Raw genomic sequence first — 19,109 nt, 5'->3', positions numbered from 1 at the left:
TCCCATGCCAAAAACAACGCCGTTTTAAACTTTTTCCTTTTCTCTTTTTTTTTATTAAAAAATATTTATTATTTTAAAAACGAAAGAGTATAAAAAATATTATATTTTTTAATGAAAAGTTTTAAATAAATTTTCAATGTCTGTCTAAGATAAACATTAAAAAATAGTAAATACACTATATTAAATCATTTAAATTATCATGAAAAATAAGTATTAAACATTCTTTTTATAATTTTAAGATAATAAATATTTTTAAACAAAAAACTTATTTTTAATTTCTTATAAACACATTTAAAAAATAATAATTTTTAAATACTTAAATTTAATTCCAAATATCAAAATAAAAAAAAAGTTATCATGCTTATTTATACAGTTATGAAATAAAAAAAAATTGTTTGTTATGGATTAATTGAAAGAATATTAAATATTTTTCACATGTTAAAATATAAAACGTATTTTTTAATTCACTAATGATTACTATAAATAGGGACTAATCTATATTTTGACAAGTGGAAACAGCTGCCGCCACAAGGTCTTTATTTTATTTTTATCTTTTTATTGTTTGTTAATCTCGCAGCTTCAAATTCTTAGATCTATCACTGCCTAAAAACATACAAAGAAAGAAAAATTATGCACTCGATGTTTAAAACAAAATATTGGTATAATTTATAATTGGTTGTTTAGATTTAACAAATGAAATTAAAAGTGTTTTTTTTTTTACATTACATGTACACTGTACAAGTACAAATACTGTTAAATTAAAAAAATTTATAATTAAATATTATTTTAATTATTTCCCTGGCTTACTATTCCACAGTGTGATTATAATTTCCCTTCGAGAATACAAATATACGCTATACCAAAATTTTAAAATTGACAACATATTCGGGTTGTTCTTGTGCCACAGTATTGTTATCATAATATTTAATTTAAATTTATTTACAATTATACTTTTTTAATATTTCTTTAATATATTAAAAAGAGTAATAATACAATAATTATTATCTCTGACCATTCTCTCGTCTGACTCTCAACAGCATAGGCCCTCAAGCTATGGTTGTTTTTGGGCCAAATCAGGCCAGAATCTAAGTAGCCCATTATTGTTTTGAGCCTATATGACTAGTGTCTACAGCTATGGAATTTGTCATGGAAATGGTCCAAATAGAATATATGCTTACATTGGTTAAATTAATTTTTAAACTATGAAAATGGCATTTTTTAGATTCAACGTATAATGATATATTTAGATTAAACTTTACTAATGGACGCGTTATCATATCAAGAAACCACAACCAACGGTGACCCACCACCATCAATGAATCAATCAAACATAGTGGACTGTAACAGCAGATGGGTATGGTTTGGCAATACTACTCAGAGCAAAACGATGCAAATGGCTTGGACCAATAATTGCATCCTCATGATGTTTAATAGGGCCCACTCTCAATCTGATAAGCCTTTTTTGGTTGTTGTTATGGACCCAGCAAAAACCTGTTATTTTTTGTTTACTTATTTTGAATTTTTATTATTCTGTAAACTTGTATCTTTTCTCAGCTCAAGATCATAATTTTATAGTAAAATTTTCACATTATCAAACAAAATAACTGTATTTGTTATTTCTCTCATAATTTGTATTGTCCTTACTATCATCGTGAATAGAAAAATTATAAATCTTTTTATTTTTTTAAATTTTACAAATTCTCTTAATTATCAAATGAAAAAAATATAAAATTTATTATATATGTTGGATCAAAGTAATCTTATTAACTTACCAAAGCCAAGGTTTCATCCACTTATCTTGCAGACATGTTTCTTTCGAGGGAAAGCAGATACGAGAGCAATTATTTGCCTGCCACATAATCTCACTTGTTTTGCATTGCAGCCTGGAAAGTAGAATCCACCACCCTTTATGTGGGCCTAATGATCAAAATAAAACATTTTTAAAAAATAATTATCAAATTAAAACAAAAATAAAACTTATTCCCTACTATTTATTTATTAAAATTACCTAGAAAAGGGACAAAATGTTGCAAATCACACGTGTAGCCTGAATTCGTATAAGGATAAGACAAAAAGGGCAAAAATTTTGAATTAAAGATTCTCGCTTCCAGACACGTGGGCCAATTAACATATTTCGTCTTCGATTAGGATGAATAGCTGATTTCGTCTTAGTCAGCGATGAAACATATTGATTGAGTCACGTGTTGGTGGAGGCCTTCCCTTCTCCCCTTTCCCTTCTCCCCCTTCTGCATTTGTAAACTTCAATTTTTTCCATTTACGGCCCTGTGGGTAGCAAATTTCTAGTCGTTTTAGCTTGATTTCTGAGTGAGAATCTTCATCCGTTGTAGAATTGTGTTCACATTCCCTTTATTTGCAGTCAGTGAAGATATTTTTGAATTAAAATTTGGAGGAGGTTAGGAGAACCTAAATCTACTACACAGTCACTGTTAAAGGGGAAGAGGAGGTCGTCAAAAAGAGACCACCGTGTAGGGAACTTGCCGCTATTCCAAGAAACTGTTACTCGTCAGAAACCGCCATTTCCGCCACTTGAAATCTGCACTGCAACCGAGGTATGGAAAAGATTTTTTATATTTTGTATATTTTTTATAAATAGAAAAATGTAAAATTTTGATTAAAAATTTTAGGAAAAAATAAAAATAAATTGATTAATGAGAGAAATTTTAATTTTAAAATTGATATTAAAAATAGAAATATGAGAACTAAATTTATTACATTTTTAGCTTGTAGAAAAATCTGATAGTAATATTTAGATTAAAAATATAAGAAAAATAATTTTGGTAATTTTATAGAAATTTAAAAATAAACAAAATTTGTAAAATTAAATTTTTATAGTGATGTTTATATTAAAAATTAAGTTGCATTTAGAATTATTATACTAAATTGAGGTGTAAATTAAAAGACAACTTAAAAATAATTTAAAAAATTAAAAACAATATTAAATAGTTAAATAAAATTTAGAATAGAAAATCAGAAAATAATTGTATCAAATTGGTTGATTAATTATATAAGAAATGATAATTAAAAAATAGTGTATAAAACTTATAACATAAATTATTTTTTTTTAAAATTAATTATGATTAAAATATGTAAATAGGTATATTTATTTATAATTAAAGAACAAATTTAGATAATTAAAAAAAGTTATATTAAAAATTGAAAGTACTAAAATTAACAACACTAATAAGAAAATTAGTTATCAAATATAAATAAACAAAGATATATAAATTAGTTGAGATAGATTATTTATAATTATATAATTTAATTTAGAAAGAAAAAAAATTGAATGTAGAATATAAATTTTTAGAATGATTGTAATTAGTTTAGGTTAATTACTGATAATTATATAATTTAATAAATGATGACCAAAAAATAATTTAAAACAAACAACTTGTTAATTAATCTTGTTATTGTATGATATAAGATCTATAATGGTAACTACTACAAAATTTTGAATGTTTATAGTTTTTAATTAATATATTAATTTCTTTTGATGTACTAAATTTAAAAAGACATGTTAAATTTAGGAAAAAAAAATCTATAAAATATTCAAATGTAGTAATGAACAGTTTTATTGTATTTGATTTACAATGATTAAAATGAATAAAATGTTATGAATAATTGTTTTTGATTTTATTTGTATTACAATGATTAAAAAGACAACTTAAAGGTTATGAATAATTTTATTTGATTTTATTTGTATTACAATGATTAAAATGTTATAAATAGTTTTTGTATTTAAATTATGTGATGAAGAAAGAACAGCTTGGGGTATTATACTTGATGCATAATATGAAATTATTTTATATAATTTATATTAAATTTTAAAATTTTGACCATGTTATATTTTATATTTTGTGTAGATGACTTCATCTTCAGGACAGAATAAGGTCATTCATCCTAGACCAGATGACCCTTTATTATTGCGCTTACAGAATATTCATGTGTCTGAACATATTTGGGATGGTCGGGATCATTCTATTTTGAAGGTTAGGAAGAGTCAATTTATTCCAGCTGGTTTGGATGATGTTCCAGAGGAGATTCTTCCATATTTAGAGCTTGCAAGATTTACTGGGATTGCTCACATATGTCAGTTTCCATTAGACCTCCCGTTGATCACTGCATTAGTAGAGAGATGGAGGCCAGAGACACACACTTTTCACTTGCCTCCAGGCGAGTGTACGATCACTTTGCAGGATGTATCTGTGTTGTTAGGTTTACGAATTGATGGAAGACCTGTGATAGCACCTATTGGAGTTAATTATGCTGATACTGTTGAGGAAAGCCTAGGGATTAGACCATCACGTGAAGATTTTGTTGGTAGCTTCTTGAAGATGAGTTAGCTAGACCAACATTTTATCCATGTGGCGATGCATGCACAGAATCCTTTACAGATCACCAGATTTGCTAGGGCTTATATGTTGCGGTTGATTAGGGGTTTTATGTTGAGTGATCACTCTAGCAGTAGAGTCTCAGTGAGGTACTTACCTTTACTTCAGGATTTTGCTGTCACTGGTGAATATAGTTGGGGGTATGCAGTATTGGGATATTTGTATAGAGAGCTGTGTATAGCCACCAACATTGATTAGCATGGTTTAGGTGGATTAGCTGCATTACTTGTGATATGGGCATGGGATAGATTTCCATTTCTAGGTCTTGGAAACTCGCTTCACACACGACTCCATCTTCCATATGCTACTAGGTAATATTAAATATTTATTTCCTTAATATGTTTAACATACCTTATGTATTAACAATATCTGTATCTTTTTGCAGGTGGTTGGCCAATCAAAGGAATAGGAAAATGAGGAAAGACATATCTTATTATAGATATAAATTTGACATGCTTAGTGGTGAAGAGGTAAACTTGGATTAACATTTTAGACATATGTTATAGTAATATTTTAATTTAGTTATCATTGTGAAAACAAACCTGAATATGATGTATATTGTGTGCAGATAATTTGGCAACCATATTCTATTGATTTGATTAATCGTTACCAGCTATATGTCGTGAGGGGATGGATTTGTGGAAGGCTGTTGTGCCTTTGATATGTTTTCAGGTGTGTGAGAGGCACCAACCAGATCGAGTAATGCGACAATTTAGTATGGTTCAACATATACCTCGTGCCCCTTATCAGCCAGATGCACTACATGACTTGACTCTGCGTGGGAAGGCAACAGAGAATTGGCAAGAGAAGCTGAGGGATGTTTTAGACATTTGGGAGAGAATGAGAGAGTGGGTCATGACCAATGACCCCCACATTGGTCAGCTAAGTTTCAACTCTGACTATATGCGGTGGTATAGAGTTCACACTAGACGTTGGATGACAAGAGATGCAGCTGTCTCATCATTACTTGTAAGTGTAAAGTACATATTTTACATTTATTTATGTGTATTTGTAATGACATTGTTAACATACATATATATTGTTTTATAGGGTGATGGGCTTGAGAGAGCCCACTACTTGATGACAGATGGCCATGATTCATTCACCTTTGATGAGATGCGAGACTTGTGTCAATCTATGCTAGTTTTGAAGAATGATTTGAACCGCATTATGGAACCTATTTCTTCATCTAATCCTCCAATGCAGAGTGGCAATACTGAGGATCCAGTTGTAGATGTCGGTCAATCAAGGGACAGTATCTTCTACACAGAACAACATTCCATTTGTTACCACCCCTTTGCGTAATAGGATTGAAGGCCTCTTCAACCTCAAATGTTGTTCTTGCTATATCATATCGTCTCACTTGATGCAAAGATGCTTCCTCTTGATTTTTCTGCAATTTTAGCATTAGTTTTGAACAAAACCTCTTACAATGGTTCAAGGCATTCATTGCATCCTCTCCACGCTTCACAAAATATTCAACCATTCATCCATAAGTGCATTTGACCAGAGCAGTTATAGGTAAGTTTCTTGTTCCCTTCAATATCCTGTTAACAGCCTCTGACAAATTTGTGGTCATATGTCCATAACGGCGTCCATCGACGTCATAACTCAAAGCCCACTTTTTCTTCGATATGTTGTTGATCCACCTCTGTATTTCTAGTGATTCAGTGCGGAATCTTCTCAACTTCTCTTCAAATACAAGCTTCAAAGGTATATATGCTGCAATGTACAAATACTACATGCCTTCACAATTCAAATAAATATAAAGTAAGAGGAAGTTAGATATGAATTAAATCATGTTACCTAATTTTATCACTTGTTTTTTTAGATCAACGTTCTTGAATTTATGGTTGAAATTGCTCGCAATATGACGAATGCAATAAACATGGTATGCATTAGGAGGTTGCCATCCAAGATGTGAGTTTGAAACAGCACTTTTGATACTTTGATGTCTATCATATATTAAACATATTCCTGTCTTGTTTGTCACGTGGACACGAATCATTGCCAAAAACCATTCCCATGCTGACAGAGTCTCCCCTTTAACAATAGCAAATGCTAGTGGTAGGACACAATTATTCCCATCTTGTGTTGTTGCAATCAACAATGTATGACGATACTTACCATACAAAAATGTTCCATCTATTTGAATAATAGGTTTGCAAAAGTTGAATGCTTCCTTGCATTGATGAAAACACCAAAACAATCGCTCAAATACTCTAAATCTGTTGTCCTCCTGATGTCCAACAACAAATGGCTTCGTTTCAATCTTATAAATAGAACCTGGAGCATAAAATTGCATGTACTCTAATCATCTTGGCAATGTCGCATATGATTCATCTCAATCACCAAATATTCTTACAATTGCCTTTTGTTTTGCCTTCCAAGCTTTTTTGTATGAAATTTTATATCCAAATTGAGTTGTCATTCTTTCTTGAATTAGACTTATAGGTAATGATGGTTCAAGATTAACCATACCTGCACAAAACAACAATAAAAATTAAACTAAGTATCTTTATAGAAAAAAGATATGACGAAATAAGATATTATTCAAAACTTACCAATTATGCATGACAAAATCAAATCTGAATCTAATTTGGTATGGTCTTGAGAGATTGTAGGGTTGAGACATGTATGCTTATCGCCACACCTTGTTATTTTCCACTTAATTGAATGTTTAGGCAATGATGCTCTTATTCTCCATGGGCACCCGTTGTTATGGTTTAAACACCTCACATGCAACTTTGTTGGTTTTGACTCAACAACAAAATAATTCTGATGTATTCTTATTGCATGTTGTTTTAAGACATTTTTAACTTCATCTTTTGAGTCAAATAACAAACCGACATGTAACGCATCTTCAATAACCCATGAATTATCTTCACTAATTTCTTCAGCTTCAATTTCTTGGTCTGGGTGGTCCCAATTAATAGATTTGTAATGTGGACTTACATTCCAAAAAGATATTTCATCTACAACTACATTTAAACATACAATATTCATCATTTACAACAAATAAACAATTTAATAAATATACTTTTTAAATGTTACGTCCAACATTTTCTTGTTGTAAATTTAAGTTTGAATCAAAATCACCATCAATGTTTATATTTGACGAGCTGTCTAACAGAATATGTCCTTCATCAATATCATCTGTCTCATCATCACTATTGACTTCATCATCTTCATCTTCATAACTGCATAAATCTCTATATCCTTCAAAATACAAACACTTTTTCAATATGTATTGTCACTAAAAAGAATTTAAAAATAAATTACAACAATATAATTTATATCTTCTGTAACATTTATATTGACAATTTCCATAGGGTTAGGCGGTGACATTGATAAGCTTAAGTCCAACATATTCGACCCACCTCTTGAACTCTCACCAAATGCAATATCCACGTATAATTCAATAAAAGTTATAATACTTTGTTGTTTATACGCACTAATCGTACAATCAATGTCTTCATCATCACATATATCCAATGCATTGTATTGTTTAACGCTTGAATCAATCATAAAACGAGAAATTATTCTAGATATGACATGATTATTACTAAGATTCAACTTGTCATGAATCTTTTTCTTTAAATTCATATAACTTATCCCTCTTCTTATCTTTATCATTTTTTTGTTACCTTCAAATGTCACACCTTCGTTTCCAACAACAATTTTTCCATTCCAATACACAATAATAATAATAATCTCATTCATCCTGCATTTATAAAAAAAAAATATCAATAATTATTTACAATTATACTTATTTATAAAAAAAAACATATCAATAATTATTTAAAATTATACTTATTTATATAAATAATATAAATAAATTATTTGTAACATACAAACATATTTTTATTTTTCACATTACTTTATATTATATAAAATGTAATATTTTTAATACATATTCCACATATATAAAATAAAATATTCACAACAACTCTAACATTATTTTTTTAATTAAACAAGTTTATATTAAATATCTATAAACTTTTAAATTTTTTATTAATTATCTAAAATGTTATTTTTTAATTTCAGTCTACATAAAAATATATTTATTAAATATTCATAAATTTTAACTATTTTTAATTAAATAATTAAAACTTTTTAATAACAAAAACATTAGAAAAAATTCTAAATATTACTAACCTCAAAAACCTTCCCAATCTTCAAACGTATAGTTCCCTTGCACTTTCAATGTGATTTTAAATATGTACTTTCACCGTGATTTTCAATGCCCCATTTCACACTTTATATAGTAACATTTGGCTGGATAAAAGGGTTCAGCCGCAAGGGAGGGACCAGCAGGTAAAAAGAAATGAAATGCTTTTCGTCTGAATTATAGATGAATTAGGGACCCTTTTCGTCTCATTTACAGATGAAATAATTAGATTTAACCATGTGTTCAGATCTTATGATTTCGTCCTAAATTGAGACGAATTACTAGTTTCTTGACACATGTCCATCCTTTCGCCTCTCACATATACGAAATGCATGACAGATGTCAATATTTACCGTATTTTGTCCCTCTTTTAGACGAAATGAATAAATTTAAAATAAATAATTTCGTCTGATTGATATACGAAATCAGAGTTGACGTAGCCAAAAAATACCCTAGACAGGGAATAAGTTTTAATTTTGTTTTAATTTGATAATTATTTTTTAAAAATGTATTATTTTAATCTTTAAGCCCTTTATGTGACTTCCATTGGGTATTATTAGTTTGAAACAAAACAAAAATTATCAACTCTAAAGTTTTGAAATTCAGTGAAAAAAACAATTGATTTTACGTTGAATTTGCATATTGATGCATAAGCTTTGTTTTACAGCATCAATTAAACGTAAGTTTATTTAATATTTAATGTAATGTTAAAGACACATATAATGCATATTTGTTTTTGCAATGACTAATTGTACATGCATATTCATAAAACAAAAATTACTTTTTATTTTATCAATTTGAATTCACATCTAAGTATAGCAAACGTCAATCCAAACATGCAAATACACATTCATATATTTTTTTAAAACGATATTTTATTTTTCGTAGTCCAAATTATTCTACGCCTTTCTCTAGGATTTCTGTAACTGTTCTCATAATAGATTAATTTTGGTTCTACAGTCCTAGCTAGCTCACAAGATTTCTTGAATCCTTGGACGTTTTGGAATTTCTCTCTTTTGTTTTAATCTGCTTTAACAACTCTTTAACGATCTTCTAATGATTTTCAGTTAGCTATCCTTATAGTCTTCAAAACCTTGTACATCAATCCCTTCTGTCGTTGCATAAATTGTCGACAATTTCCCTTTTTAATTTTGAAGTCCAGTGACAAAACTCCACCATGAACATTATTCATTAACAAAAATATATTATTCTTTTCAAGTAACCTGGGCTATCAAAGATCCATTTATATGATTAAAAATTTAAATCAATGATTGAAAGATTAATAAAAATAATTATGATTAGATTGATATTGAATTATTGTCGAAAATATTCTTTAGCAAGGTTCAGAACTTAAAGGGGCTCATCAATTTATACATATGATATGCCTTTGAGCTAGAAAGAACAATAATTGTGGGGAAAAAGTGGAGGGTTAAAAGCAAGAGGAACCATCCATATGGTGTTATTAGTATTTTAGTATCATTCCAGATTAATTTGCTTGCAAGAAAAACAAAAACTGCATTCAAAATTTTCTTGAAGTTGAATACACGTGAAGACATAAATATACTCTCTTAACCGGGAAGATTGGAATAATGCACGTAGTTGGCGATTAGAGCTATATGCTTGCAATGGTACAGTTGAAAATTTATTTGTGTGACCACAATTTTGAAGTCAACTAGAGTAATTTGATTCTCTTCTTCTTTTGTTTTATTTAAAGCAATTTTACACCTCATAATTAAAAAAAAGAGAGTGAAGTCAACTCTTGAGAAACTCAAAACCTTGTCATTTTTCTCTCCAAATTGTAAAGCTGAAACCCAATTTAATTTTTACAGATAACGTCCAGATTGTTTTGTAATCCTTTCATCTTTAATGTGGACATGGATTTTCTAAACACTGTGGTTTAGTTTTTTAAAAAATAGAATATTACGACTTCATAAAGTTGAAGGACAAAGGGGTTCAAGAGATTAAATCACATTATTTATCGTTAAATTTTATTAATTTCTCATCGTTAAGTTTAAGAACTCAAAAATAGTAAGTATTTATTACTCTTTGACATTTTTAATATAATAAATGTTATATTATTTACTAAAAAATATTATTTTTAATATGTTTAAACTTAATTTTAAATGTAATGCTATTAACTCTTAAAAATAACCGGACGCCTAATAAAAATGAAAATACACGACATTGCAAAAGTAACTTAAATTGAAAAGTTAAATTCTAGTTGAAAATTTTTAAATTAATTTGTTTATAAAATTTATTATTAAACTAGTTAATAAATATTAAAAATATGCTTATATGATATTTTATAATTTTTTTAGAAAAAAGTGTTTTTAAATTTGAGGAAATACTCCACTAAATCTTAAAAAGCGAAATGAGAGTGTAGTAGTATTTATGAGTTTTGTTAACTCGATGAATTCAATTAACTCAATTAAAAATTAACGAGGTAATTTGAATAGAAATATTAATTTAGATAAAAATATAAAAATTTAATGAAGTATATGTTGAGTTACAATTTGTTAATATTAAAATTCAACACAACTCAATAGATTTAATGACTTATTACATATGAATTTTTTTTATTAACTTTACACCATTATGATTTTTTTCTCAATTTGTTTGAAGTAAAAAAATAAAAAATTGATAAATAATTTAATATTTTAATTTTTAAATGTTATGCATTATTTTGAGTTATGAGATAAATATTAAACTTCATAACTTATAAGAAGCTATAAAAATATTTATTTTGCAGTGCTTGATTTCTTATTTTAGGTAAATATTAAACTATTAATATTATATTATATTTTAAAATAAATAATTTTTTATTTAATTTTGATAAATTTATCATTTGAAATATTAGTAATAAATCATTAATCATATACAAAATTTTATTTTAATCCTTTCATAACCAGATCACGTGGAAGAAAAAATTTGTCAAAATTAACTGAACTCAACTCATTTTGATCAGATTAGATTATTTTTTATATCAAAATTCATCTAACTTAACTATGAACACTCTTAAGAAAAAGTATATAAGAGAGTAAAATTTGTATAAAGCATGGTGTGAAAATAAATTCAGTTGATTACAATTTACATCTTGCATAATCTAGTTGACTTGAAAATGAAAAGAAATATTTTCAGTTAATTATAGTTTTAGATTTAACAGTTATTTTAAACCTTTTTATTTAAAGATAAAATATTTATTACATATTAATTTACAATATTATAATAAATAAAAATAAAGTAATAGTAAGTAGAATTTAATAATTTTATCAAATATTTAATTTAAAAAGTTAAATTAATAGATTTCAGCTGTCAATTTTTAAAAAAAAAAAATCAACTTTTGAATAACTTATCACCTAGTTTTATAGACATGTTCATAATCAAGTAAAATAATTTTATTTACCAAAAACATCTATTTCAATTAAACAAGTTTATACAAATTACTATTTTAACATACTTTTTTTATTATCATTTCATAAAATAAATTATGGTTATTTATAAAGAAAATACTAATTAGTGCCCTATGAATACTGATTAAGAAATCAAAACTAAAATATTTTGTTAAAAAACATTACTAATACACCTCTTCCATGATTTTTAATAATCATCTTTTTTAATATATTGATTAGTAAGAGTGTATTTATAAATAAATAGTTTTATTAACATCAACTCTTAACGATAATTTTAAACATATTAAAATAGTATATTATTATTAAAATAAAACTATTTATTGTATTAAAAATATAAAATTATAATAAATAATTTATTTTTTAATAAAATCTAACTACAATTTTAGATACCAAAATCAACCAAATATATTTATCAATGATTTAAAGTTAATCAGTATTATATACGAGCTACTTTAAATGGAAATTAATAGTAAATCTTCTTTTTTTTTGTACATTTGCTCATTTTAGAGTCAAATTAAATATATTACAGACTGATTCCTTTTCACCAGCAGGAAAACAATGCAAAAAAGCGGTATGTTTTACCGGACAAAACGGAATAATGAAGTTGAAAGCTAAGATTATCATGAGGTTCCATCGGTTAGAATTAAGGAAAGAGAGTGAATGTCAACGAGAACAGATTCAATGCAAGTTGGTATCAACATGCTAGCTTTGGTAGTAGTACCAGGAGTTGATTATCTCATTTCCAATATATACAAAGAAACATATCCGATAAGACAGTGATAGAAGTTAATTTTGACTATAATCATACATAGATCGTTAAAATATTTTAATTAATCCATAATTTTCACCATCCATTTTAATTATATAGTTGATATTCACTTCTCTCACTTTCATCTCTATGTATAAATTTTGGTGGTCGCTCCTTGTATTTGAATTTTCGGCATCTCTATCTCTATCTTTTTCCATAGTTCATTTGGTGTGAAGTGACAAAGACAAGTAACTTTTATTAACAAGGAATATAGTAGTATGCCACCAAATGTACATATTCTTTTTATTGAGGCATAGTGTGAGTCTCGGGCGGTGGGAACTATAAATAGGGGTATGGTCATTTGGTGTTGACATGAGAACTGAGGTTGAGAGGAAGGGTCTTGTATGTGGGCAAAGAGTCATGTCTGGTAGCCAAGGATGACTTGCCTAGCTATTCCTTTCTTTGGAACTTTGTTTTGCATGAAGATGAAGATGAAGACCCTTGTTTGGTTAGTTGGCAAGCTTCCTTGGCTATTTGCTTGGCTCTTGTCTTACTTGCTAGACCTTCACTCTTAAAATATGCAAGATGAATTGCTCACCACTTAAGGAAAGCCACTCCTAGCTGATGAGTGTCATGGCTTATGCACTATGTGGTATATTCCAGGTTTCCCCTTGATTGGTAGTGTTTGAGTAAATTAATGTTCTTATCATTTTGTTTTCAGGATCCAGAAGAAAGCCATTTATTTATCTGTATTATAAATTTTTTTTGCAGTTAAATAATCTTATACCAATCGAAAGTCCATCTCTTCCTCTAGCCTATTTCACTATTTTCTTTGGGCTTGTGAGTGGAAACGTATGTATCATTTTCAAAATAACATAATATATATACAAATTTAAAAGGGGGTATATATTCCATGTAAAAGAAATCAAAATATACACAAGTGAAATTATGTCTCGAGAAAAATAAAGATAAGTATGACATGGTGACCTTATTCAAATGACATAACACATGTCTTGGTTATTGTCACAGAAATTTAATATCACTTGCAGCTGCTCAAGAAATATTGTTGTAACTTCGGGAGTAAAACTGTATATAACTTATTTAAGCCTCACGATGATGGGACTCTGGTGCACCGACCACCTTTTTTTTTATATCTATCTGGTTTCTTCATTGGATGACATGGAGTGCAACCATTTATTCATGTAGGGTCCAAAAGCTTGCCACCATACGTTAAAAACTCAGTAGTAACATTTTTATATCAGGGAGTGCATAATTATATTCTTTTGATGTTATTATAGATTACGATTTTTTTTGTAATTCCAGTTGAAACTATGGGAGTATAGAGAGAAGAAAAAGAGTGAGATTTTGAATTTTTTTGATATTGTGGTGTGTAGCCATGTGATGGTGTATTTGACATGTTTTTAGAATATTAACTCTTATTTATACTAATCATAATATTAAATAATTAGAAAAGTAAATATTGATAACGTAATAAGAAAATAAATGAACTAGAAAAACTAATCATAAGAAATAAAGCTGAAGTACTTCAAAACACTTTTGCATATAATCAAAATATGATTTGATATTTTTATGTATACTAACACGTTCCTTCAAGCTAAAGATGTTACGACTAAACATACTAAAAGTTTTGATGCAAGGTTACACGATAGATAAAGAACCAAACTGCATCTAGGATGGACCCACGCTGCATATGGAAACGGAAGTGTCGAATTGCATTTGAGATTAAACCATATGGCATTGAGGATAACTCAATGAAAGATGGATTACATTCCATTTGCAAATAGGCTAGAACCACGAAGCTAATCTCTTAGGCTTAATCATATGGAATTGATATAAGGTAAAACTAAGGATTGGACGAAATTAATGAAAGGCAACGAAGGATCAGACAAAAATGATTAGAGGTAATAAGAAATCAGGCAGAAATTATTGAAGGTAATGTTTTAGGTGAAATTAATTAAAAACTGATTGGCAATGCATCCCAAAGCAAAAGTAAAGAGAGATAAGCAAATTACTATTCTAAGAAGGAGATCCTGAATTCATCAGAGCAAAATGGAGAAACTCTCCTCAAGGTGGCTACCATGGGGGTACTAGTCGAAAACATGTTGGACGACAATGGACAATGAACCATAAATTGATTAACATAAGCAAGAGGTGCTTCTGGCCATTATAAGGATAGCACAATCGCAAGAACTAGAAACTAGTGTTGAAACATGGTTTGTAACTAAAAAAGGGTTACAAGTGATGACAATCTTAGAACAAAAAACTTAGAAACAAAGCAAAGTTGTTGATTTTATAGAGTTCTAACAACATATGTTATAGAGGATAATGCAAATAAATTTAAACTTTTAATTATAAGTCAATATTATGTCAGCTACTTCCCTTATTTTTATCATTACCACCGTTGTTGTTGTCATTGCTACCACTATTATCCCACAATTATTACTAATCAACCACACTAGTATTGTTATTTCAGCCATTGCCCTTGTCACTATTAATTATTAAATTTATTAGTATTATTCTATTATTGTATCAACATTGTCACTACCATTGACTACTGTTGTCATTATAGCTGTCACACTCCTTTGCATCAATACTACTTTTGTTACCAATTTTTCACTCTCCTTATACTATTAATATATTGTCATCACTCACATTCTCTTGTAACATTATTATTATTATTATTATTATTATCCTTGTCACTGTTGTTTGTGATTAATTTTTTTACTTGTAACTTCCCTTTAATTAGAGGCGTCAAATTAGAATTAAAATTCAACTTCTAATTCTCTTTAAATCTTAAACATAAGAATTTCAAATTTATGCATCTTACAAACTTTTAAGACATGTCCCCAAAAACAAACTTTTAAGAAATAAACAAATACTGTTTTATATTTTCCATGTGTCCTAGCATCAGTAACGCTTTACATTCTTGATTCTTGCAAAGAAACGTGCCTGTTACAAGGAATTGCCACAAACCGAGGAAAGATCCTGTTCTTAGAGCCTAGGAGATACACCTGAATGAGGGCTGCGTCTGTGTCCTATTTTATTTTATAATTCTCTATGTACTTTGCACCGTCTGATTGCACCATTAATCCAAATCAACTTTTTTTATTCGGAGGGGGATTTTGTTCATTTTTCAGGTTTAATTCTTCTCAGCTTAGATCAATTTAGTCCAACTAGGAACATCAAATATACAACCTTTTTTCCCCAGGTTGGTGACCATATTAAGCACTTCACAGCAGAACCAAAGATGTAGCAACGAGAAAGGCGTCTTTATAATGAATTGAAACTTCAGTAGTCGGAGGGATTTTAAGCCTGTTTAAGTTTCGGCCGGAACATAAAATCTGCTGCTCAAGTTGATAGAGAAGAAAAATACAAAACCAACAGAAGAAAAATGAAAAAACAAAAACGATCATCATCAGAGTAGTGACGGTTCTATTTCGAGAGCAATCAAACTAATGGATTTTCTTGTGGGAAACAACTTTTAATTCTTCAAATATGCCTTTCTTTGTGGTTAATTGCTTAATGATAAGGTCATATGACGACAATTTGATATGCATGTGCTGATTTAGTAGCTACCCATTGTTATAATCAAGCTATATACAGCACCCGAGGTAGTTAACTGGACCATAATCCTTTATAATGTAGCAGTTTCGAAATTGGAATAGCACGGCCGGGTGAATCAAATTGCATTTCCCAACTTGAAATGCACTTTTGATCCTTGGCTCCAAGTTAATTACCATAGTTGTATTTTAATGATTTGTAAAACTTGTAACATTTGATGTCTTGAGCCACTGATCCGAATAAGAAAAAGAACATATCATGGCAGGTAGATTTTGAGTGACAATCGTATTCGCACAGCCAAACATGCGCTCTGATTGCTAAATGCGATATAAACATAGAATAGCAATTAGTCGAAGTGAAAATTGAGTGCGGTAATTCGGCGTGTAACTCCACAACTACTAGGATCCTCACTATTATTAGCAGCTCTCTAAGCTATTTGCTCTCCGTTAATGTAATCATCAACTACATTCTTAATCTGCCCAATTATTCCCTACCTCTTATTAATCAGTTAATCTCCCGGCAAAAAGAAAAAACAGTGAACAAGTGGCAGAAGATGATAATCTTTTAGCAAGCATCCATCCTGAGTTCCTGACAATAGAGCTTCCTTCTCCTACCTCAATCATCATATGTCAAATTTATCCTCCATGTTAAGATAATTTCAATGTGTTAATCCAAGGATAAAAATAACACAAAACATCACAGAAACACTCAAATTTCAAGGAGCATCCTCAGATAGTCAAATACTCCTGATCCACTAAGCACAACCAAATTTGCCACTTTTAGATGGTGCTTCCATCACTAGATATCAAAGTCAAAAAGATTTCACTTGCAGCATTACATGCTTTATATCATTTCTGCCAAACAACATCACTGACCATCGACAAAGATAAACTCCCCCTATATCCACTCAAGAAAAAAGAACTTTGCAGGCAACAACAAAAATCAGCAACCATACCCCAGCTCAGCTACTTCCAACAATCCCAGTTAAAATACAAAGACATTGTTGAACAGTGAAACACTAGATTCCAACACTAACTGAATTTACATCATTGCAAACTTGAAATCATCCTGTTGCTAGGCATTGAAGACAGTTAGAGACAGATGTGGCAAATGGCATTAATTGCAAGCAACAAGGAAATTCAGAAAATTTAATATCATGATAATCATATAAAGCATACCAAACTTGCGATCATATCTACAAAATAGATGTGCTAAGTTGTAATAATTAATGCACCTGAAATGACAGGCTACATTTGTATTGGGAGAGAGGGACGGGGAATTATTTTCTAGGTATGGTAACTCTTCAAGAAACACCACCACATCCTAATAAATAGTAACCATAAAGATGTGTCATAGGCATTCCGATGGATAGAATCAAGTAATTAACAGAATTTCCCTTTACTTCAAGAAAAAAGCTTTCCAAATACGTTATATGGTGGTTTTTTCTCCCTCTCACTCTTCCAATTTACCAATGATAACACAGCTAGAATAGCTTCAGTAACAGAAACAATGAATTGCTCCAACAAAATTGCAGAGTTATATGTACTTGCACTGGATTTCAAAAAGTATGCATCTCAAATAAGAGCACCTAACGATTCCAAGCCTAACAACAAAAAGAGTCATGGGAGAACATACTAAAACTCAGTTCAGACACATGCATCTGAATTATCTACGGCTGAGAATCCTCCACTCACCGTCTACCTTGAGCAATAATATAAAACAAGCTAAGCTCAGGAGAATCCCTTTCCAAGCTTCTGAATTGCAGTGTACATTTTCCTTCTGGACCCAACAGCACTAATCCCCATATCCTTGAGATCCTCTAGAGTCAGCATAGGCAAAACCTCATCATCCACCTCATGCACTTCAAACACAGGAGCATAACGACCTAACCCCAACCCATTAAGCCAAATCCTAACCCCATCTTCACCAGACCTTCTATCCCCACATTTCCAATCCCTAACATCAGTATCGGAGGGCACTGACACATCAACCCCTTCATGGTGCTCCCTACCCTTAAACGACCTTCTATGCCCCTCAACCCCAAAATTCTCCATTGAATTAATAGGGCTTTGTTCTTTCAGAGGGCTTTCCGAATTCTCCACGTCAAACCCCCTATACCCATCATCCCCATCTTCACCGGCGCTATACTTTTCCTCCCCCTCTCCGCCGCCGCCGCCGCCACCACCATCGTCGTCGATTCTCGATACCCAATTCGATCTGACCCTCTTGGAAGCCCTCTTCTTGGATTCCTTGACCTTCCAGCTACCGATTGCGACGCTATCAATGTTCCCTTCTCTCTCGTTTGCTTCTAGGGTTTCGTTAAACTCGCTTAAATTGGTTAAAGGTCGAGTCTTTGAGGGTTTACCTGAGGCTTCCTTGTCCCTACGGTCGAACCCGAGTTTCCAAGACTTTGTGTTGCGACGCGCGTGGGAATCGTAGGGTTGGTCGCCGCCGATGTCTTCCAACCGGACACTGGGCCTTCGCTGCCGCTTCGATGCGATTGGTTCGGAAGAATTCAGAATTAGGGTTCCGCCGCCGTTTAATTGTCCCTCCGGCGGCTGAATCTCTGCCATTAGAATTGTCGATAATGCAGAATTAGGGATAGGGTTTTCGTATAGTAAAATTAATTCAAAAATTAGGGTTAGGAACGTAGTATAGGTGTGCAATTTAGTGGGTTAAATTAAAACAGAGTGAAGAAAAGAAGATGAACGGAATTGAAGGAGTCGGAGAGTGTGAATGTGTGTCTCTGTTTGTGTTCTGTGTGTTTTGCGCGCGCGATAGATGAAGGT

The 19,109-nt window shown here is 30.3% G+C and overlaps 2 protein-coding genes across 2 annotated transcripts; one reads left to right on the top strand and one right to left on the bottom strand.

The window, feature by feature from the left end:
• Positions 1 to 3,881: 3,881 nt before the first annotated feature.
• Positions 3,882 to 4,361, top strand: LOC113855727 (serine/threonine-protein phosphatase 7 long form homolog). The gene has a single exon (XM_027487356.1). It carries the CDS (start codon positions 3,882 to 3,884, stop codon positions 4,359 to 4,361), a length of 480 nt encoding a protein of 159 aa, XP_027343157.1.
• An 11,199-nt stretch (positions 4,362 to 15,560) lies between these two features.
• LOC113856178 lies at positions 15,561 to 19,109 on the bottom strand. Its single transcript, XM_027487896.1, has one exon. It carries the CDS (start codon positions 18,891 to 18,893, stop codon positions 18,051 to 18,053), a length of 843 nt encoding a protein of 280 aa, XP_027343697.1. The 5' UTR covers positions 18,894 to 19,109; the 3' UTR covers positions 15,561 to 18,050.

This window comes from Abrus precatorius, unplaced genomic scaffold (genome assembly GCF_003935025.1).
Source record: "Abrus precatorius isolate BTA unplaced genomic scaffold, Abrus_2018 Scaffold11, whole genome shotgun sequence".
Lineage (NCBI taxonomy): Eukaryota > Viridiplantae > Streptophyta > Magnoliopsida > Fabales > Fabaceae > Abrus > Abrus precatorius.
This window is presented reverse-complemented; position numbering and strand designations above follow the sequence as displayed.